Below are 22,173 nucleotides of genomic sequence, written 5' to 3'. Positions count from 1 at the left end.
AGGGACTGTGTGTTTGTGTTCATTCATTACAGAAAAACACATCTTCCTGTTACCTCATCGAATCACCTTTTGTCACCCATTGAATGAGTCAGGCTGCGAAACTTGGCACAGAGCTGTTTGTCCACCTGCTGTGATACAGGCCTGCCAATATTTATCAAACATTTCCATCTATATTGTAATCTAAACAAAATGAACAAAACATAATAGCTCCCCAAATAATAATAATTTTGATTACGACAACAACAACAACAACAACAACAACAACAACAACAACAATAATAATAATAATAATAATAATAATAATAATAATAATAATAATAATAATAATAATAATAATAATAATAACTGCTCCAACAACATGTTTAGACTAATGAGTCAATGTAATGTAACTGTAATTTTCGACAATACTACAGTCATGTTTCTGCAGGATCAGCCACGTCAGCTTGCTGGTTGGATGACAACGCTGATTTTCCCTCCCTGACTGAATAAAGGCTTCGGTGTCTGTGAAGAAATGTCAGAAAAATAAAAAGTAACAAATATAAATAAATAAAATACTGGTGCACTGACAAAAGTCACCGAGAAGTCTTTTTGGTGCCACTGCTCAGTGAATAAAAGGCCGCAGTGTCAACATAGAAGAGGACGGTGTCCCAAATGTGATGACCTGACAGCGACAACAAGCGATGAGAAAATCAGATCAAATAAATAAATAAAATCCTGTCGCTGTTTTTTTTTTTTTTTTTTTTTTAAGGGATGTGGCTGTGTGGGGGTCTGGTTTGATAAAAGGTCTGAGGTTTGATAGAGAGAGAAAGAGAGAGAGAGAGAGAGAGTTGATTGAAATGGCGTGTGTCTGGCTGACGGGAGCCAGTGAGGGACAAAGCCCCTGCGAAGCCACGGCCACTCGAGCAATTATTCCTCCACGCTGCATTTGGATTAGTGCAATGGAAAGAAGCATATGTTTGGCCCGGGGCGACACTCCCCCCCTGGCTGACTGCAGAGGATGCAGAGGGAGAGAGAGACAGAGAGAATGACTACATCTAGAATATAAACTGCATTAACCGAGTGGAGAAACAATAACACAATTTTAATCCTTTCTTTTTTTTCATATATTTGGGGAAACACAAACCCGTGAAATTGTCAGACCTCAGTGCCTGATAGGTGGCTGGTGGACAACAATGATTCCAAATATGGTTTATTGGTTTTTTTTTTTTTATGCAAAACGGAGCAACGTTAAAAAAGGAAACTTTGAACGTATATAATTATATATGTGTGTGTGTGTTTAGAAAGAGGTGCACGTGACACGTTCTCCCGTGCGGATGTTATTAAAGACTCATCAAAAAAAAAAACTCATTTTTTGTGAATGAACCATTTTGCGGGGGAAATGATTGCGCTCCGGTGTCTATCAGGAGTCATTCTGTGTATTCAAAGTGACTTAATGTGTTCTAATCGATTACCTAATGTCTCAAGTAATCAGGGGCGATTTGGTTGGAGTCGTTGACCCCTCTTGGCTTCTGAGCCCGGGCTCTCAGTGTGGGCAGGAGGGGCCCATAGGGGGTCAGCGCCAGGCGAGGGACCAAAGCTCCAAAATGACGGCTGATGTCAGAGTTGAGGACAATTAGCCATTTTGAGCTTCACTGCAAACTTTAAAGTGAGATAATTTGATTGCGCCAATAACCGTATCAGGTGTCGTTTAGTGGAACCCCCTAAGCCCGCTCATTATTATTATTATTATTATTATAAAAGCAGCAGATTGAAAGGAGTAAAAGTATGAGAGGAGCGCAGACTGACAGCGCTGCGTTTGGAGAAAAGTCCGTCGATAAAGTGGCCATCTGGTTCCCATCACTTAGGACTTTGTCTCCACTAGTATTCCGAGAACATCAACATGTTTAGTCCATCAAATCATTTTTATCAAAACATCTCCGCGCCATTAATAAGGGGGAAACTTTCCCGGATTGTGTGTGGACACTAATCCCCTGCAAAGGCCGAGATTTGTAATTTATTTAATGTTTTTTTGGTTTTGTTTTTTTTTTTTAACTCTCTCTTTTCTCTTTCCAAAGTGCTGCGCAATAGCTGACTATCTTCAAACAGTCACACTTTGTTTTAAATGTGAGAAACACAGCTGGGCCTGAATCAAATTCCACTCATACTAACACAACATATGTAGCAATGCAGTTGGGGGAAAAAAATCATCTGAATCTGGGCCTTGTGGGTCGGTGCCCTATATCTTCCCATGCAGGCAGGCAGCTCCAAAGCACTGCCTGGGAGCGTTACAGTGCAGACTGTGGTAGTGGCGGTGCTGCGGGGTAATTAGGCCATGCAGACACTTCTTTCACCAAGCAGTGATGTCGACGAAAGACTCCCTGACCACAGACATGACTGTTGGCGTGCACAGTGGACGGAGGCACATTTTGCACAGGACTGATGAGCGCAGCATTAATGCGCAGCTGGTTGTAGATTAAAAAAAAAAAAAAAAGTTGCGTTGTAGGCTGACAAACACTGTTCAGCATGGGAAAATAAATATGTTTGGAGCGGACCATTAGCACACAGACATCCATTTTTCCTGTAAATTAATTCACAACAAACAGAGGATCTCTCTTATATATATATATATATATTTCACGTCAGTGGTTCGATGCTGCAGCTCTAAGATGCTGTTGCACACATACTGCTCTGTGCACAGAGGCGCTGCACCTCTGTCTGTCTGTCTGTCTGTCCGTGCTTGTCCTTGATTACATCTGTGCAACAGAGCCCGTTGAAACTGTCCTTAACAGCAGAAAACACGCCATTAAATACAGGCAGAAAGAAAAAGGCCGAAGAAATGTAAAAGCGCGCAACCTTCATCGAGCCTGCAGAGAAACGCCGATTTAACCTCATGTATATATTTCATTCCCTATATTCTCGAGAATATTTGGTAACAACAGGCCTCACACTTATTAATTACTATATGGAAACCAGCTGTAATTGGTTTAGTTGAGACAAGCAGCAGCTATGGATTGAATTAACCAAATTCAGCTGGGTATTTCTGACTGCCTCTTCAAATTTCAGTCCTTGTTTTTTTTTTTTTGGCCAATGAATTTTTGCTGTGAGGCATTCTGGGAAACTAGCTCTACCTGTTTAAGATCAAATTAGGGTAAGAGGGATGGGGGGAAAAAATGCAATTTTGTACTTAAAGATGTATGCAAATTATAGGCCAGCATCGGTGTAAACAAACGACAGACAATGGGATTTGGAGTTTCTTTAAACACAATTCTATTACACAAACAGACACAATTATAGGCCCTGGGATCCTCCTCATCTCACACTAATAATACCCACAAATATGCACCATTGTTACAGATAGCACTATTCCTAATGCGTTCGTTTCACCTACTCAAAAAAAAAAACCTGTTTCCATTCAACCGAACCCCGATAAATTTATTAAATAACATTAGCATTAATGACACACGTGAGGTGCTTCCCTTTCCAGCTAATACCAATGAATGCTGTTTTAATACGATTGTTTTCCCTTAAAGTGACTATTTATGCTATTCCCCCCTCACATCCACCACAGCAGGAGCAGCCGGGTAGTCTCTCCCCTTTATGAGTGAGCTATTGTGCCTGAGGACAGGATCCCACACACAATCTGAGGACTGAGCCAACAAAAACAGGGCCTGACAGACAATGCTTCGCTTCACCTGCTCCAGCACTCTGCATCGCAATTATGCCAAGGACATGTACAGTTAGGTTTCATTCACCCTCCTGCAAAACAACTGCCTCAGAAAGCAGGGCCGAAAATCATGCAGATAATAAATATGGGTGAGGACACAGGAGGGAGAAAGAGAAAGGGAGAGAAAGCGAGGGAAGGGTGTGTGTGTGTGTGTGTGTGTGTGTGTGTTGGGGGGGGGGGGGGGGTGATGGGGGAGATTGCTCTATCTCCCAGTGTTACAGTATTTTAAAGTGCATGGTTACCAGACAGTGAAATAGGAAAAGCAAAGAAACAATACCAAGATGCATATATCACTGGACTGATTCATGCTCCAGATGAGATTGATTTCGAGCTATAGGTGCCACGCCATCAATACACAATCAAACTCAGCTCAAATGTTATGCAACGGTCTACTCTCTGCAGCAGCTCCTGCATGCGGAAAAAAAAGAAGAAAAAAAAAAAGCAAAGGCCAGCATCACAATTTGCCATCACAGTCAACGAGGTAGCCACATTTATAAAGTCACCCAGCCACACAACGAAAATCCCACTAAACGGCAGTTAGAGAGAGAGAGAGAGAGAGAGAGAGAGAAGAGGGGGTTCGTTAGGCAAAGTGTTATGATTATATATCACAAAATATCCATACAGACATACAGATCCAGCACACTGAGAACTGATTGTTCATTGATTACACTGAGAGGCAAACAACACAGGCCTAACAAATATTTGATGCATGTCTTTGAATAAGACTCCAGCACAGAATAAACGGGGGAGCGCCAAATATAGCCTACAACAACCAAACACTGCACACCAGGCCTATATACATCTCAGAGGGTTTTAGCTGGAGGGGTGGTGCTGCACACTTCAAACGCGAATACATCCATTGTTGTGAGCCATTTGGCCTGCATAAGATCCTGTGCTCTGAACTAGGGAGTTTAAAGTAAGATTTTTTTTTTTATATTATTATACTTGAGGGAAACAATGAGTTCAGCTGCTTATTGCAAGGAGCAATCGTCAGGGGAGACTTAAGCTCAATTACTGTAGCCGATCAGAAGAGGGGGAAAAAATACCAAGACAAAAAAAAAAGAAAGAAAGAAAGAAAGAAAAAGCACCCAGGCTATCAAGCAGTGAATAAAAAATTAAAAGATACGAATAAAAATCGAGATGAAGCGTATCAAATATTTATTTTTTTTTCAGGGCAACAAAGGACTATAATACATTGACAGGCATGGGAACTATTGCCAGCACATGTCTATACAATACAGCTAAAACCGCCTCCAATTTTGGACATGATCGGACATAACAAGATATCAGGTGGTCCCAAAAATGTTTTTGAATGTCTTCCAACAATACAAAAAAAAAAAAAAAGACAATATTCCATTTATTGCTTTTATGGTGCTTTAAGGGGAGAACAGGGGTGAAACGTATTCTGATTGGCACAACACATAAAAGCTTGTATAAAAACGAAAATAGAAACACACAAAAACGGGGGAAAAAACAGTTCTCCTCCGGGTCTCACTTATGCTCTTTCTCAAATTAAAAAACTGAAAAATATGATATATAGAGAGAGAAATGGAAGTTTATTTCTATTAAATTTGTTCACTTGCTTCAATGTCGCCTCAACATGCTACAAGAGGGCTGAATTGAAATATCCCAGAGAAATAAAAATACCCCAAACTTCTGTTTTCTAAAAACCATAAAATCACATTAAGAACTAACCGAATATTCAAACCCACTAAAACAGGAGGCACCAGATAAATAAAAAAAGAAGTTTCAACAGACGCACCATATTTACAATTCCCATTAAATTACACATAAATAAATATATACATACATGAACACTGATTCCCTTATATAACCGTGAATCGTGTTGAAATTCAAAAAGTTCAAGTTGGTCGCTTGGAGAGAGAGAGAAGAGTGAGAGTCTACAACTGAAGTCATGACAGGGAGCTCTGTGGAATTTCTCTTTGTTTTCAAGTTTATTATTCACAATACTGATAAGAATTCGTCCTCTTTTCGCTTCGTTTTTGTCACAATCGTAAAATTGAGATATAGAGGGGTCGCTGGATTTCAGTCCATTCGTTGCAGCTCATAAAAAGAGGGAGTACATAAAAAGTCCTCTGGCTGAGGCGGTACACCTTTTTCCTCCTGGCCCTGGAGCTGTTCCTCTGCAGCCTCTTTTCTTTTCGTTTCTTTTCTTTTCTTTCTTTCATACTTTTTTTTTTTTTTTTTTTTTTTTTTTAGAACATTTTATGTGGTTCAGGTGTTTTGGAAGAAGAAGAAAATACTTGCGTCGCTTCCTCGTTGATCCAAAGTGGGATGTCAAAACAAAAAAATTAAAAATTAAAAATAAAAACAAAAACAAAAAATAGTAAAACCACGCAAGATCAGGAAGTGGCACGATTAACTTTATCAATAGTATTTATAAGGTATTTATAATATTTATATTGGATGAGTGGGGCCGGGGAGAGGCGCAGGGTGGTGTGGGGGGTGTGAGGGGGGCGGGGGGGGGGGCGCTGTTGAAGAAGGGCGCTGGGACTTGGCCCTCGGGATGGGAACATCACTTTCTGTGTTTCTCGTCTTTGTCTCCGCCTTTAGTGCCGTTATCTGAGTGACTGTTCGGGTTGTTGTTGAGGTACATTTTGTCCATGGCTTTGATAGCCTCGGTCAGATAGTTCTGCAGAGCCGTGATGGCCGCGCACAGCGCCGGGGTCCCAAAACCGTGCGAGATTAGACTGAAGTGGGTCAAGCAGCTTTGGATTCCCGGTTCGAGAATGGGCTGCGGCCGTGAGTTTCCCAGCGGCGAGCGATCCTGGGACAGCAGGTCTGTGAACTCTTTACAGACTTGCCTGAAAACAAAGAGAGGAGCGTGTTAATGAGGACCACAAAGCCCCGCTTCTCTTGTCTGTCCGTCATCATTAAAACGAGCAGAAAAGGCAACGAACAAAACCAGTCAGTCCTGCAGATGCGAGCCAAGTGAAGAGTGAGATATAAGCGGCCTCCTTTTAGTAAAAAATGAAATAAATAAATATAAAAATACCTTGCTGCGATATCTTATCTAAAAAAAAGGGCTCTCCATGAGTAATGAAACTGTGACTCTTATTGTGCTTCGCTTGTCGAAATTAAAACTTAGGTTTAAAAAAAAAAAAGCCCTGGAGCCACAAACAGGTGGAAATTCATCCCTCAGTGCTGCAACGGGATATTTAACTTTTACTTTTAAAAATAAAATTTTAAGAGACGACAAGAGTCGAAATGACTTGTTGATTTTTGTCAGTGTTTATTTTTGAGCTTAACATCCAAAATCTAAAATATAAATAAAGCAAAAAAAAAAAAAAAAAAAACAAAACAAAACAAAACATGAATCCATGTTTTTATTCTTTAGGTCTCACTTCCTTTCTAATATCATGAGTTTATGTAAAACTAATTATAACATAGAAAATTGTATCCCGGGCTCTTTCATCATCTTATATATATATATTGGTATCTTAATAACATTCAAAAAGCCTATAATAAGCGGTTATAGCTGACAGCTGTTTGATTATAGCGGCCCATCATTAATATTAAATGCAGGCCTGTGCCTTTCTATGGCTTGTAAGGAATTCCCATGTTTGAGTTAACGCATAGCAAAATTAACCAATGGTAGCTGTGGATGAGAAGCAGCTATCTATCAGTGTCACTGAAGTCTCAGGGCAAACAAAATGCTGATGCGTGTGTGTGTGTGTGTGTGTGTGTGTGTGGATGAGGGAATAGGCCCAGCCAACAGCACTATATTTAACTGCGCTCAAACTATATGAGCTATAATGGATAATATATTTATACCGTTTAAATATAAATAAAATACGCGTCGGAAGGAAATCCATAATTAACAGAGATGTCAAGTAGCCCACATTTTGAAAGTGGGAGGCTAAAAATGTACATTAATTAAATCAGGATATTAGACTGATGTGGACATGGAGCAACGTGGACAAGATATTTCAGTATGATTACACATCAAACATAGGGTGTAAATATATATATATATATACTAAAAACAAGGCTACGATTTCAATCAGCTTTCTGTGTTTGTGTGTGTGTGTGTGTGTGTGTGTGTGTGTGTGTGTGTGTGCGTCAAAGCTGTCAAATAAACAGACACACACTGGCACAGACTGGGATGCATTCGGTGTGACACGGTGAAATGTGATAATTGCACTTACTTCGTGGCCAATAGCATGTTTTTTCTTTGGACTTGTTCGTTTGGGTCGGAATGCTGACGGTTTACATATTCAGCTACTGCCTTGGCTGGAAACTCAGTCTCGCATACATAACCAAAATCCCTGGCAAGATGTACCGCTTCGCCTGAGAAAGAAAAAAAAAAAAAAGAATGGAGATTGAATGTGTTTGCTTATTAAATATGGTTTCATCAGATTCAGAGCAGTTCGCACTCCTTGTTTTGTACTAACAAATGATTAATCTGATCGAGCGCAGCGTCCACTCTGTTTATGCGTTCAGACAGCAGGGTTATGGCACCTGTGCCTCCCTAACAGCATTAATGACGATGAGAACAATAACAACCCAGAAATAATAATAAAACTGCCCTGTGAGCTGTCAATACACTTCAAGCTCTCCCCTCCTCCTCCTCCACACCGGGAGAGCGCTTTAATGTGGAGGAGAAACAATAAGTGGATCTGAAATATAGACGCAGCATCATGCTTAACACCATGTCATTGATTACCAATGGCTGCACGTTATTGAAAGTCCAGCAGATCACAGAGGCATGGGGAGGCAATTTTGAAGGGCTATGTCTAAATCTTACTTTCTTCTTTTTGCTTTCTTGCTTATTTTTTTTAAAAACATAGTTCAGCTATGAGAACTGCAGGTTTCATTGGGTCCGAGGCAGGGTTGGACTGGGAAAGATATGCAGCTCGGACTTATCCGCTGGGAGAGGCCTGGGGGATGTTGTCTGTGAGAGATGAGACTTGGATGTGAGCTCAGTCCTGGAACAAGCTCTCAAGTGCACCCTGAACTGCAGGCACAGGTGAGGAAGGCTGACAGGTTCAACTTTATTATTATTATTATTATTATTATTATCATCATCATCACAAGTATTTTCTATGAAGAGCCACTGGTGCGGCTGCCGATGGTCAGTCTGACACTGGTCTGAGCTCGCTCTGATTTTTTTTTTCTTTCTCCAAAGTCTTTGGTTTTAATTTCCTGAAGCAGTTGAGTTTGACTGCGGGGCTTCCTGCCCATAAGCCTCTGCTCTGGAAGAAGGCATGCGCCAATTAGCATCAAAGCTCAAGTCCAGTAAACTCGTTTCCATAAAATGGAGGGGACCATAAAGAATGACAGCTCTCCAGAAAACGCAGTGTCTCTTCACTAAATGACCGGCTGCCTTTACCCCCTCCACCACCAGCCCCCCCACCCCCGTTAGTCAGAATTATACATTTCTCCGGGCTCATTAAAATACAGCACCAAATTTCGACGAAGCACAATGAATATTGCATTCGGTCCTCCTCTGTAATAATGATTAACAGGGACCAATGAACCATCGCAGGCTTTCACCTTTGGAAACCCAAAGCACACCAAATACCACTGCACTGAATAATAACGTTCAACTCCAAGCAAAATGGATTTATCCAGTCGGGAGGGGGAAAAAGGCCTTCTTTTTTTTCTGCACCATAACTGACTAATTTATTCAGTAATAGGTCCAAAACATATAGCTCCCCATAGGTCAGCGCCATTCCCATTTGCATGCAACAAAAATCTTCACTGGAAACCAAAGCATGGGAAGCTATTAACGAGAGAATTAAGTCACCATTAAAAATCAGCCCCTGCGCTGCCATATCCAGCCTGTATTAATGTTTGAAACAATGCAGGGTTAATAAATCAATCGACTTCTCATCCGTGAGGTGAAACAGCTCAGCGGTGCCCAATAAACAAGCCGCACTCAATAATTAACTGGACTTCAACACAAACTCATCCAGCGTATAAACTAGGCCAGCCGCGGACCTGCAAGTGTGCTCCTGAAAGCGAAGGCCAACGCTGCAAAGCCACTAGATTCACCAGCAACCATTCTCTCCTTCCCTTTGCACACACACACACACACGCACACACGCACACGCACGCATCCTTCATGGTTTATTACTTGCGAGGCAAAGTCGGTCCACATTACACGGATGAGCGCATATGCTGATTTCAAACACAGAGAAAGAAAGAGGGAGCGAGGGGAGGAGAGAGAGAGAGAAATCCCAGTTTCAGAGCACCTGATATCGCGGGAGCTACAAAACTGAGAACGTGATTTACGATACCAACTTACCCTCGACTAGTGACGTCAGCAAGGTGACGTTGGCTGCCTTGCGTCTGCCCGCAGGTAGATTCAAGCCGATTTTATCCAACTTCTCCCTTAAGGATCTTCCTCCGTTCTTAGACTTGGCCCTGTGACAGTGAAACAAAACACAAATTCATTGTAGAGCTGCTCATGCGGGGTACTTTCCCTCAGTGGGATAATATTTGAGGAAGGGTCTTTTTTTTATTAGTATTATCATTATTATTATTAAAATGCTGGCCACTCAAACATGTAAAGGATTGTAGCCTATATGGTGAGCAGTGAATTTAAGGACAGTCAAAATGAGGCTTACAAGCAGGAAGTCACTTCATTGTAATGAGCACGTTTTAAATTTTTATGATGCTCTCTTTGAACTACAGATTTGATATTTATATTGTCTAAACATAATTCAGCCAGTGAGGTTTGTTCACCTCTTTTTTTTTCCCACGTGAAACTGCAGCTGGACTGAATTTGGCTGGGTTTAAATATCTCTGATACAAACTATAACTAATACCAAAGGAGCCCCAGTCTTTTCACCAGCAGACAAATACTGTACAAAATGAATAAATAAAACCCTACTTAATAGGCAGGCTGCGTGTCTGCAGCACTTCAGTAGACAGTTCACTAGAGACCAATGTTTTCATGTGTAATGCCTTCACTGGGCCTATTGAGCTGAGGTTGAAACAGACTAGGCCTACATTAATTTAGAGAGAGAGAGAGAGAGAGAGAAAGAGAGAGAGATCCACTGAGCTAGGGAAGTTAATATGGAATTTAACAGACCCCTCCTGCTTTAAATGCAGGAGCTAGGTGTCATGGTTGGTCGATTTTAATTATTCTTGCTACAGAGGAGAGAGAGAGAGAAAGAGAGAGAGAGAGAGGTGCATGCTCAAAGAGAGAATGGATTGGAGTAGAGTGAGAGAGTTTATACACACTGATATAACACACACACACACACACACACGCACACACACACACAGGCAGGTATATAGAGAGATTTTTTTTCCTCCAGTCCCAGACTCACCTCCTCAGCACCCCGCCCAGCAGAGAGGCGTTGAGGCATTCTGGCGGCGAGAGGCGTCTCTGCACCTCCGCCACCGTGACCTTGTACTTTGATGTGGAGCTGAGGAGAGAAAGGCGACCCGGAACTGAGCAGAACACCTCATTGGGGTTTACCACTCCTCCGAAAAGACCGTCCTTATTTACGGGGATGGCGGAAACGTTGTTGTTCTTGGATAAAGACACTGGACCTAGTCAGGGAGAGCGAGAGAGCGAGAGAGCGAGGGGAGGGAGGAGAGGGAGGAGGGGGAGATGGGGGTGGTTGGTGGGGGAGAAAGAGAGGATAGGGATGGTGGGATGGAGAGAGAGAGAGAGAGAGAGAGCGGGATGGAGGGTGGGAGGGGGTGGTGGGGGTGAGACAGAGAGAGATCGTGCTCAGTGAATTTCATGCAATGCAGAGCCTTAACTAAATGAGAAGGGGGGATTTAGGCCCGGGACTTAGAGTTTAGCACCACATGTGTATATTTTCAGCAACAAGGACACGCAGAACAGGCGACTAAAAGAGCCATTAATATAATGAATAATAATACAATTATTTGTCAAACTGATTACATTGTTATTAATAACAATAACAGCCCCGATGATAAGGACAATAACAGCAGCAGCAGGGCTGTGAGGCACAATTCCCGCTCAAATATAATATATTATATTTAATATAGAATATTTCCATTCATCTGTTCTTCATCTGAGAAGGCACCAGCCAGTATTTTTCTCCACTCTTCTCAGCAGCAGGCAGTCAGAGCCTCCGGTGTCTGAGCGCTTCGTTCGAACAGCCTATTTTTCTGCGCTCGCCACACCACGTACAGGCTCAGCCGGGAGATTTGGTCAAGTCCTGCCAGTCTGACACACAATATCTTCGGTCTCCAGCAAAACACCGTCGCCCGTGTGTGATTTCACACTGTTGGGGGGGGGGGGGGGGGGTAGGGCTCCACACTACCGGGCTTTTACACCGTTTTGGTGTGCAGTAACAAAGGGGACTGTGCGTCTTTGGATAGATCACTTGTGACATTAATGGCTCAGGGGAGCCTAATAGAGACAATAGGAGTTAAACGAACTCTTGAGATTACTAATATAAGAAGCCAATTATCATGTTGATGCGCAGATAGACGGACTCGAAAAAGAAAGAATGGATAAAAATGGAATTAAAGACCAAAAAGGAAAGAAAAGTCACTCCATATCTGATCGACTGAGTTCTAATCTAAACCGACAAAACGCTTTTAAACATGACCATGTAAAAATAGGCCTCCTAGTGTTGTAGCATTATGCTGGAAATGTTTTGACAGCAAACAAGCAAAAATATGGAAGCAGTATAATCCAACAACCCTCACCAAAGTACTCCAAATATGACAATTACATTTGGAGATATTAAAGAGGCTGCCAGTGATTTTTTTTTCCCCCAAGACGACTTCAGATTCCCTCTCTCAGTGACAGACTATCTTCTTGGGCACACCAGGCCTGTGCTCCATCCAGCGGCACCAACTTCCATTTTAGATTTGACCATGCAGCAGTGATTGCAGCCATTGGCCTTCACCACAAATGTCGGGATCGTCTATAGGCCCTGTATCTTTGACCATCAATACCACGGGCCCACAAAGCCCACCAGCCCTACTCATCTCCGAGCTGCTCTGAAACGCTGACAGTAAATTCCATCAGCGGGAGGGAGGGGGGGTCTGGATGGGGGGGAGTGGTGGGGAAGGTGCAACCAGTTTGATGCACTTGGAAACCATGCAATGAAAAATAGGCTACTGCATATTAGGATCAGTCAGGCGTTACCGCATTGCATCGAGTTCTATCCAGCAGAAATGGTGCGTGTGTGTGTGTGTGTGTGTGTGTGTGTGTGTGTGTGTGTGTGTGTGCAGCCTAGTGGTGTGCAGCTTGCAGAAACATGCATGATATCTCGGAGGAAACTGCTTACCTTTTTTAATTACAGTCTGGTCGGGAATGTGAATTCCTTGATCCTCAACAGGCTATGACATAAATGCAAGAAAAAAAAGAAAAGAAAAAAAAAAAGACAATTTTAGCACAAAGGCACAAAAAAAAATCTGCCTCAATCCTCTGTCAGAAAATATACCTCAGGACGAACAAAGCCTGACAGAATCGCCCAACATGGAGGCTCTTGAGGCCCATTCCTGTTATTATTGTCCATGGGTGTTTTCAGTGGGGTTACACTGATGGACGCATTACACCAGATCACAAACTCAGACTTAAATAACGACGCTATGTCGCCCCATAATCCTGACCTAATTTCGCCCTCATATTGGCTCTACTCACAAGGAAACTTCTAATCTAGATTGGGTAGTAATTACGGCAGCGCAGCCTATTAAAGGCCTATGAACTAATTAGAGGATTATTGGTGTTTGTTTCTGATTAAAAACTGAGAAGAATACTTTCAATGAGACCGGTTATTGACAGCTTTGGCGTGTATTTGTCATACAACTTTACTAATCGTAGCGTTTACCTAAACTCGAAGCACCAAATTCATTTCAGTGCAATGTATTACACTGTACTGATGCCAGCTTCATCTTTTCTTAAATCAAATAACGTCAGAAGACATGAAGAACCCCCGTGGAAAAACAAGTGTGTTGTGTGCGTTGTTGTGTGTTATTGCTTTAAATCAATTTCATTTAATTCAATTGAGTTATAATATCATAAAAAACACATGGAATCTGGCAACATTACAGTTTTAAATAATTTTTCTTTACACCTTAAAATTTAAAAGAACAAAAACAATGCTAATTTGCACCATTATGTTTTTGATAATCTTGAAAACATTTTTTAATGGTAATTTTCTGGGCAGTAAAAAATGGGCGCATTAAGAGCGTCAATGACGCACCCGAACAGAACTGATTGAACCCGTGTCATCTACTAAACAAAAGTAATAATACAAATATTTCTTAACACCCTGATAATACCCATATTATTACCAATTATCAAAAAATGGGGTTTTGTAAAAATAAAGAGAGTTGAAAATAAAAATCCCATTAACATTGCTATTATCATTAATTGTAGTTAATGGTAATAGAAATAAAAATGGCTGTAGTCCTCTAATGCGCCTTAAATGAATAATGGCAGCATTACAACACTTTTTATTTTTCACTTATTAATGAATTGGCTTTTGCTTTCCTTTTTTTTTCCACAAAATAAACCCAGGAAAAAAAAGAAGAAGTCAGGTAAACGCTGTCTCACCTGAACGTCTTCTAAAGAGTGAGGTATTCCATGGATAGGGATAGAGTCCGACAGTCCGGTTTCGATGCCGTGGCTGGACGGTAGGAGCACCTCCCTGCGGTACTCCCGGCACAGCTGGTGAGGCAGGCTGCGGTGCTGGTGCAGCAGGCCGCTCTCCTGACCCTGCCTCTGGCCCGGCCAGCCCGGGTGCTGCGGCTGCGGCTGGGCGTGCAGGGAGTTGAGGGAGTACGGGTCGTTGACGTGCGAGTAAGGGTCCTGAGACTGCGGGTAGATGGGCTGGTAGGGCGGGGGGAAGTACGGGGGCTGGAAGTCCGAGTTCGGTGTGTGGGAGAGCGGAGGGGCGCTGGTGTAAGGACTCTGGCCCACGCTGCCCAGCTGAGGTAGCCTGGCTGTCCCATTGCTGGTACCGTCGTGACGATCCTGGCAGGGGGAAAGGACAGTTAAAGTGTATTTTAGAGTCAGCACATGAAAAAAAGACACAATGGAAGTGCGTATTTCCCTCTTTGTTTTAACCGCTGGGCTGATCAGCGGGATGATGTTGGGGCTTTATCAAATATGGCCTAAGTAGATGACAGGAATTAGACCCAGTGTGGAGGCGATCGTTATTACAATTAGTCCAGAAATGAAATTGAAACCAAAAAAAAAAAAGAAAGAAAAGAAAAAGAAATACACCCACTCCACACACCGACAAGTCCATTAAGTTTTTTGTTGTTTTTGTTTATGTTGTGTGTGTTTGTTTTTTTTTTTTTTTGGATTTAATGACCTGATAGGAAATTAGCAGAAGTTCGTGGTAAAAATGAAACAACGAAAATCCGTGGGTGAAATGCCCTCAAACAAACGACCAAGCCTGGCATTATTTCATCATTTTTCCACAATGTCCCGCGGGTTTCAAGCATGCAAGCTTTGCAAAACATTATTCAGCCGAGAAACGGAGAAAAGGAAAAAAGAAAAAGAAAAATATGTATATATTGTTACGAAATCTGATGAGCAAACACAAGTGGAAGTATCAGACACGATGAGGCTCCAGCAACTTACCATCGCGGAAAAACTGTGCACTAACATCTGAAAGGATTTTAGTGCGACTCAAGGAAAGAATAATCAGTTCAAAAAACACCGTGAGTGTTTTTGGGGAAGGGGTGGGCGAAGGGAATAACCAGCAAAACAAAAACAAAAACAAAACAAACAAAAGGCAAAAAAAAAAAAAAAAAAAAAAAAAAAAACAATATTTTTTTGCCCACGAAAAGACTCTCCTGCAAGATCACGATGGCCCCGGTGATCAGATATGTGCCACAGTAGCTGGACGATAATCCATCAGAAAGAAACGGTTAGATCCCCGCTGCCCTTCATCTGGCTCTATGAAATGCTGATTTTCGGCGGTGCTGGATGATTTGGGTGGAAAAGTTTCTCTGGATAAAGCCTCTTTTTCTCCGGGCTCTCCTGGCTTCTATCACACTGCTGCCGTCCCCTCGCTTTCGCTCATATTAGCAAAATAGCCGCTTCTTCGTCTCCCTCTTGGACTCCTAATAGCGCGCATTCATGACTATTAATATTACAGGAATACTTAATAATAAGGAAAGAATGGTCGGAAATCGGGTGTGAAGCAGAGGACGCAACTCAAGGCAGGAGTCTGCGCTTAAATGACGTCCATTGAAAGGAGGAATCAGTATATCTAATCAGAGATGGAGAGAGAGGGAGGGAGGGAGAGAGAAAGAGGGGAGTGAGAGAGTGTGGAGGGAGTGGAGAGAGAGAGAGACAAAAAGAGGGATATTCACTCTCGTCTGGCGAATCAGAGAGAGAGGAAGGAGGCGGAGGAGGAAGGGGGGTGGAGTGGGGGGGCATTTTAAAAGGGTCCCAGGGCCAAAGCGCAAAAGTGAAAGAAAGACAGGAATGGAGAGAGGTGGACCACAGGCAGGGAAGGGGAACAATGTGCACCTCTGAACTGGGTGAAAATCCAGCAGACACCGCTGTGGGCACTCCGTCCGGCCGCTCTCCGCCGCTCATCCCTTTGTTTTCCACCTCAGACTCCGACAGCGAGCTGTCCTCCATGGGGGCTTCTCTCTCTCTCTCTCTTTCTCTCTTTCTCTCCCTCTGTCACTCCCTCACTCCTTCTCTCCTTCCTCTGCCACCGGTTCCTCCGCGACTCCAAAAACTCGAGAATCACACCGACTAACTTTTAACTTTGACCCGGAAACGCGGAGGAAAAAATAAATAGCCAGTGTCGCTCCAATAGGGCCGATCGGATCCGGCGCGCTAAAGCAACTTTTAAGTGCAGCTCCAACTCCCCTCAATGCCTAACCACGCATTTTAAAATGACGAAACACCGGATCTCCACAGCACGTTTCTTTTCTCTTGTTTTTATTCAGTCGACACTAGCGGGGGAAAATACATTTACCACTAAAATTGCTGCAATAACCACAACAGGAGCGCCGAGGTGGCCGGCTGTTGTTTTTCGTGCGCACGGCCGTCCCAATCCACCCACTCGAGTGAAAACACGTCCGACTGGCTCCTCCACTCCTAAACAACTCCCTGACACTGCTGCCAAACTTTGTCTTTGCCCACATCAACAATCAAACTGTGTATGCACCGCACACATACATTAAAGCTGCATGCAAGAAGAAAAAAAATTTTTTTTTCCTATTTTTATTTTTTGCTCAAATTGCACGGATGTTAAAAGTGAAGGGTAAATGTCCATGCATATTTAAGCAATAAATAAAACTCACTGTCAGCGCTAACATTTGCTATTCAATCCAACTATTTGTTTGAATTAAATGCATGGTAAGTGCTATAATTTTTTAATGGCTTATCATTTGATATATTTAATATATATTAACATTTGAAGATATTTTACAGGAAATTTAAAATAAAAAAATCACTAGTGTGAATTTACTGCTCATACTAATATATTCAATACTGTTGATCTTCCAATAATTCTTTTGTATTATTATTTTTATTACTACTACTACTACTCGAGTACATAAATAGATAAAATTACCCATGACATTAATAAAGACATGGATGTGCTCATCAAGTTCAATTACATGTGCTTGCTATCTGTCAAAAGCAAGACATCTATGCATCAAAACAATAAAACACATGCCTGAAATAATTATCTGAGTAAACTTTTTTTAATTAAATGAAATTAGACAAATCAAAAAGGATCGCCTTACCTCGCAATCTTCATATTTAATGTTATCTGTTAATTTCCAAAGCATTTTCATGGGTTGCCTGGGTGGATATTGAGTATAGGTATCGCCTTAGTCTTGTTTTCACTCAGTGAATTGTGCTCCCCGCTCAGAAAAACTACTTTTATTGAAGCTGTGGGCTGCTGTCTGTCTTGCGCTCTGAGGTCTCCCTCTAATGGTGGAAGTAAAGGGCTGGAGCAGCTCTGTAATAACACTGGCACAGGGCCTCATTAGCATATCAACAGCCGTTTGATTCCCCCCATCTGCTCACACAACACCAATGGACAGCGCACAGGTAAAAACTAAAGCAGCAAGACGCTACACATGCTTATTATTTCTACTGTTCACTGAGGTGTGTGTCTGTGTTTGTTGAGGGGAGGGGTGGGTATTCTCATGCATGGGGACCTGCATGCACCTGGGACGGTTTCTAGTAGAATTTTGCATGTCTTTCAGGACCCAGGGAAAAGCACAGACAGACTCCAGAAATGCTATTTTAAGGACAGAGTTAGATTTATATTAAAAAAAAGGAAGCAGATGTCTGTTCTAGGAAATAACTTTTTTTGCAGTAGGTCGTTCCTGTACAACTCAGTGTCTTGTTGATTGGTCTTCCAGTGCTTGGAGTGAAAACAGTATTCCTATGCAAATACTTGCCTACTCTGACACACTTTTTTTTTCTTTTGCCAACCTTGATTTTTTTTTTTTTTCTTAATTCCCAAACTGTTATTTTAATCCCATTGAGAGCGGAGACCTTGAGAGGCTATTCTTTAAATGTTATGGTAAAAAGGTGAGCCATTCGGAGCGGCTCTACAGGTCCATTGACTACATGTAAGGGCGCTGAGTTTGGGGGGGGGGGGGGCGGCGGTGTAAATAATTAACACAACAACATGGCCTTATTTCATGTGAATGGGCGGCTGGGAGGGAAAGGGGTCCTGGCTCTGCCCTGTCGCCGGCCGAGCCCTCACCTCAGCAGGTCGTGGGTCAGCGGACAGGTCGCCAGATCTTTAAGGCGTTGGCCCCTCTGGTTTAAAACCTGGATTACCATTTTTGGCGGAGTGCCTTAAAAAAAAAAAAAAAACCCAGCAGTTGTCATTAATGATAATGGAGTGATGAAACTGGCTGTCAATGACAGCTACGCTCGCTGGGTTGTCTTTCTAGAAACGTGGCCTGTGTCTGTGTTAGTGATCTTTAGTCATTTTTTTAAACGAGCTGAAACTTAAGTATGGTTTTTGTTTCAACAAAGCTCAGGTCATCTCTTAAACCCCCTCTCTCCCTCTCTCTCCCCCCCCCCTCCACACACACACACACACACACACACACATTTCCACAAATTCACACATATTTTCAAAAGCCAGGCCAGGTTGTCAGTGAACACACAGGCGATTTAAAGAAGAAAGTAGAATAGGATGCCGTGGGACACGTGAATTATAAGTTTGTGATTTTGCTAATTTTGATATGAAATGAAAAGTTAGATCCAATCAAAGTGCCAGCTACACCATTTTGGATAAGGGCAGTGTTTCCGCAACACTCCACTTTGACCAAACTGTATCCTCTTATGTTTATATGTTTATATCGATGTCTAACTTGTATGAAAGCACACCTGCAGATTCGAGTCCGACTGAAAGGCGCATGAAAACATTACTTGCGATCAACATCCTCATGTTTTCAGAGCTAAGCAATGAGATGAATTGCAGTTGGGGTTGACAATAAAACAACTCTAAGTGCTTCGTATGATCCCCTGACTGATAAAATCTATAAGCTGCTCGTCTGCTACAGGAGACCCCGCACCATGTCTCTGTGCAAAAAGCTTTCACGGTGCCTTTGCAGCTTCATCCTACAGCTAGTCGACATTTTGACAGTCTTCATGGATTTTCACAGCCTTACTTTTGTCTTAAAAGTAAGCAGCACATACCTGCCATTCCCCCATCTTGCCCATAATTGACATTCTCTGTCTTCTTCTACCTTTGGTGGTTTTGTTTTTTAGAAGATCCGGCGCTGTGTCTCTGTTCTCATGGAGTCTTCGATCCCAAAGTAAACCTACTTTTTTCACCCACCTGGACCGGATCGGCTCACCTGGCCATAAAAACGGTGCTAGGCCACCTGGTGACGCATGCGCACTGCTGCGGGTGTGGACTGGAAAGGGAAAAACTACCTGGGAGGAGAGTGAAATGGCCTATTTGTCTGTGTGCGACACAGGTCTGGCAAAGTTTGGTCTCTAATTTAAATTTAATAAGTTCTACTAAAAATAAATTAAATGAAATAACGAGCTAGCAATGGTAAATTATTAGGAGTGAGTGATACAATCACATCAGCCATCAATCATAGTTCCAATTATGAATATATATATATATATATATATATATAAAAATCACTAACTAAAGGTGAATTTAAACTTTTAGTATATAAAATCCTTATTTCTTTGCACGAGGGAAATTTACATGGAAGATTCATTTCGTTTATAGAAAATGAGGAGAGAGTATTGCATGTATTAAAAGTGGTTTTACCCTACACTTGATTCCCGGTAAGAAATAATAATTAATATGGATTTTTTTCTCCCCTCCTTTTTTAGAAAATGTGCTAAAACTACCAGCAAATTAAAGAGCATGAAGCCAAGTACAATGTACTAAATTATGTAGGGTTATATTCTGTCTTCATTTGACATGAAAGTAAAAATGACATATCTGTTGGTTCTATTAGACAATTAACCTTTCCATTATTTTGTTCCCCTTAACTGTTTTGTCTCGATAGAAAACATGAATTCTCACTGCAAATGAAAGTGTGTCAAGTTAAAAACTTGAAGGTTAACTGCCAACATCATTACTTGTGCACAGAGAGCTCCTTCTGCTTTTGTGGGGGTCATTATTTATTTATCCACTGTTTATTTCTAATACATACTTACGTAGACCCCTCGGGCCAAGAGCGAATGAGCTTTCCCTCTCTGTCTCTTCAACACACACACACACACACACACACACACACACACACACACACACACACACACACACACACACACACACACACACACACACACACACACACACACACACACACACACACACACACACGAGTGCAACACGCGCTCACATAGGTGATAATGGTCTGATCTCTAATCCCAAAAATCCTTTCTTTCTTTCTGTCAAATTTCAGGGCAGAGACTCTCACACACACATGCAGTCTGGCTGCAAACGGGACGTGCAGAGTTGCGGTGCAGGTTGCTTGCAGACAGCTGCAAGGACTCTTCTCCCAGACCCTGAGATTACACATATTCCATGCATGCTTTGGGAATCACAGGACAAACATTTAGCTATTTTTTTCCGGTTTGCACCCCCGCGCCCCAAATATGTACAAAATAAATAAATAAATAAATAAATCTCTCTTGGCCTATATATATATATATATATTTATAATTCCACACAGCATCTATAGATTTTTGGGGGGATGGTGTTTATGTTTAAAACAAGCCTTCATGTTTGACTTCAAAAGTGAAAAAAATTTAACTGCACAGACAGTACCTGCAGCTACCAGGCCTGGACAAAAGCAGAGGGAGGTGGTGAGGTGAGGTGAGGTGGGGGCGAGGAATCAGAAATATTGTTTGGGGCTCTGCGCACTTAGGGAGGAGTAAGTTTTAAAGCAGAGCTGTGGAAGAGCGGGTTAGCGTCAGACAAGAGCGGGGTCCCCTTTGAGTACCCAGCTTGTTTGTCTAGGGCTTGGTTTCAACCACTTCCACTGCGGCACCGGGCCTCCGGCAACGTTCAGCTTCCTAGAACTGCGAACTGTGTTTAATAGGCGACGCAACGGTTGCACCAGACACCACCATTCACATTTAAACAAATTACACTGATGTATTATTATTACTGTTATTAATATAATTATTACTGGTGGCATCGTCTGTGTGGCCCTAGTTAGTCCGCATCTTCTTGGAAAGCTGAAATTTGCTGAGACATAAACAGATCTCCGTGCGTAATTTATGCGTCCTTCGCGTTGCAAAAAAAAAGGGGGAAAAAAAGAACAGAAAAATGTGAGATATTCTGGAAACTTTCCTCCTCACAGTCTCTTCTCTTTCCCTTGCAGTTTTAGAAATATTGATCGGTAATGGCACTAATTCTTTAGCCCCAAGTTATGGAGAAGAACTTAGAATACCATGTTTTGAAAAAAAGATTTCCAGTTTGATTTATCACAAAGCCTCTTTGGGGGGGGGGGCTGCAGACCGGCTGCCTCGAGAACTATCCCGTCACTGACTGTCAAGGCTCAAAAGTCCCACGTATCCTCGTTAAAATTGGGTAGAATCGGTAGTTTCTGAGTGGGGATTCGGGTCTTTTGTGAGGAAAGCTGCTGCTGGAGGAAAATATCTTGTGTTCTAGCGCCATCTTTCTTCGGGAAGCGCGTGAGGAGACCCCGCCAATGGATTTCAGACAATACTGAATGTAACTAAAATCAAACGCCAATGTGAGCACTGCTGCGGTGAGTGGAACTGCCAAAACGATGCAAACCAAAGAAAAATGAAGCTGGCAATCAAGATCTTCAAAATAAGTGAGACGTAAAAATAGGGTCATATTCAGAGGCGTTTATCAAATAAAGAAAACTTAAACAGTCGATGACATTGGGCTGGGTTGAGCCCACCTGTCCTTCCTCACCTTCAGTCGCACTGACAGAGGCTCACCTGCACAGGTGGGACAGGAACCGTGTTGGGAAATGACCCAACCCCAGCCAAACATATAAATAACAGCTTCAGTCCTGAATGAATTCAAGATGAAATATATTTAGAAAAG

General features: G+C 42.2%; 1 protein-coding gene across 4 annotated transcripts; it reads right to left on the bottom strand.

The window, feature by feature from the left end:
* Positions 1-4,854: 4,854 nt before the first annotated feature.
* On the bottom strand, positions 4,855-19,349 carry tfap2a (transcription factor AP-2 alpha). 4 transcript variants are annotated; one of them, XM_029529326.1, is made up of 7 exons: positions 19,317-19,349; positions 14,226-14,645; positions 12,955-13,006; positions 11,005-11,230; positions 9,975-10,093; positions 7,873-8,014; positions 4,855-6,528 (listed from the first exon to the last, which is right to left on the bottom strand). In XM_029529326.1, exons 1-7 carry the CDS (start codon positions 19,347-19,349, stop codon positions 6,240-6,242), a joined length of 1,281 nt encoding a protein of 426 aa, XP_029385186.1. In that variant the 3' UTR covers positions 4,855-6,239. The 4 variants fall into 4 exon arrangements, with proteins under 4 accessions (XP_029385186.1, XP_029385184.1, XP_029385183.1 ...); XM_029529324.1 differs by lacking the exon at positions 19,317-19,349 and adding an exon at positions 17,393-17,474; XM_029529323.1 differs by lacking the exon at positions 19,317-19,349 and adding an exon at positions 16,158-16,689.
* Between the last annotated feature and the right edge of the window lie 2,824 nt (positions 19,350-22,173).

The sequence above is a fragment of the Echeneis naucrates genome, chromosome 20, assembly GCF_900963305.1.
Source record: "Echeneis naucrates chromosome 20, fEcheNa1.1, whole genome shotgun sequence".
In the NCBI taxonomy this organism is placed as follows: Eukaryota; Metazoa; Chordata; class Actinopteri; order Carangiformes; family Echeneidae; genus Echeneis; species Echeneis naucrates.
Note: the sequence above shows the minus strand (reverse complement) of the source record. Positions and strands in the feature narration are given on the sequence as shown.

Bases quoted from the DNA above. Each gene is read 5' to 3' on its own strand.
- tfap2a (XM_029529323.1), bottom strand. From the start codon at position 16,271: ATGGAGGACAGCTCGCTGTCGGAGTCTGAGGTGGAAAACAAAGGGATG. The intron at 13,007-14,225 runs GTGAGACAGCGT...TTTATGTCATAG, and splicing joins ACTCTTTAGAAGACGTTCAG to CCTGTTGAGGATCAAGGAAT. The intron at 11,231-12,954 runs GTAAGCAGTTTC...CTCCCTGACTAG, and splicing joins CCAGACTGTAATTAAAAAAG to GTCCAGTGTCTTTATCCAAG.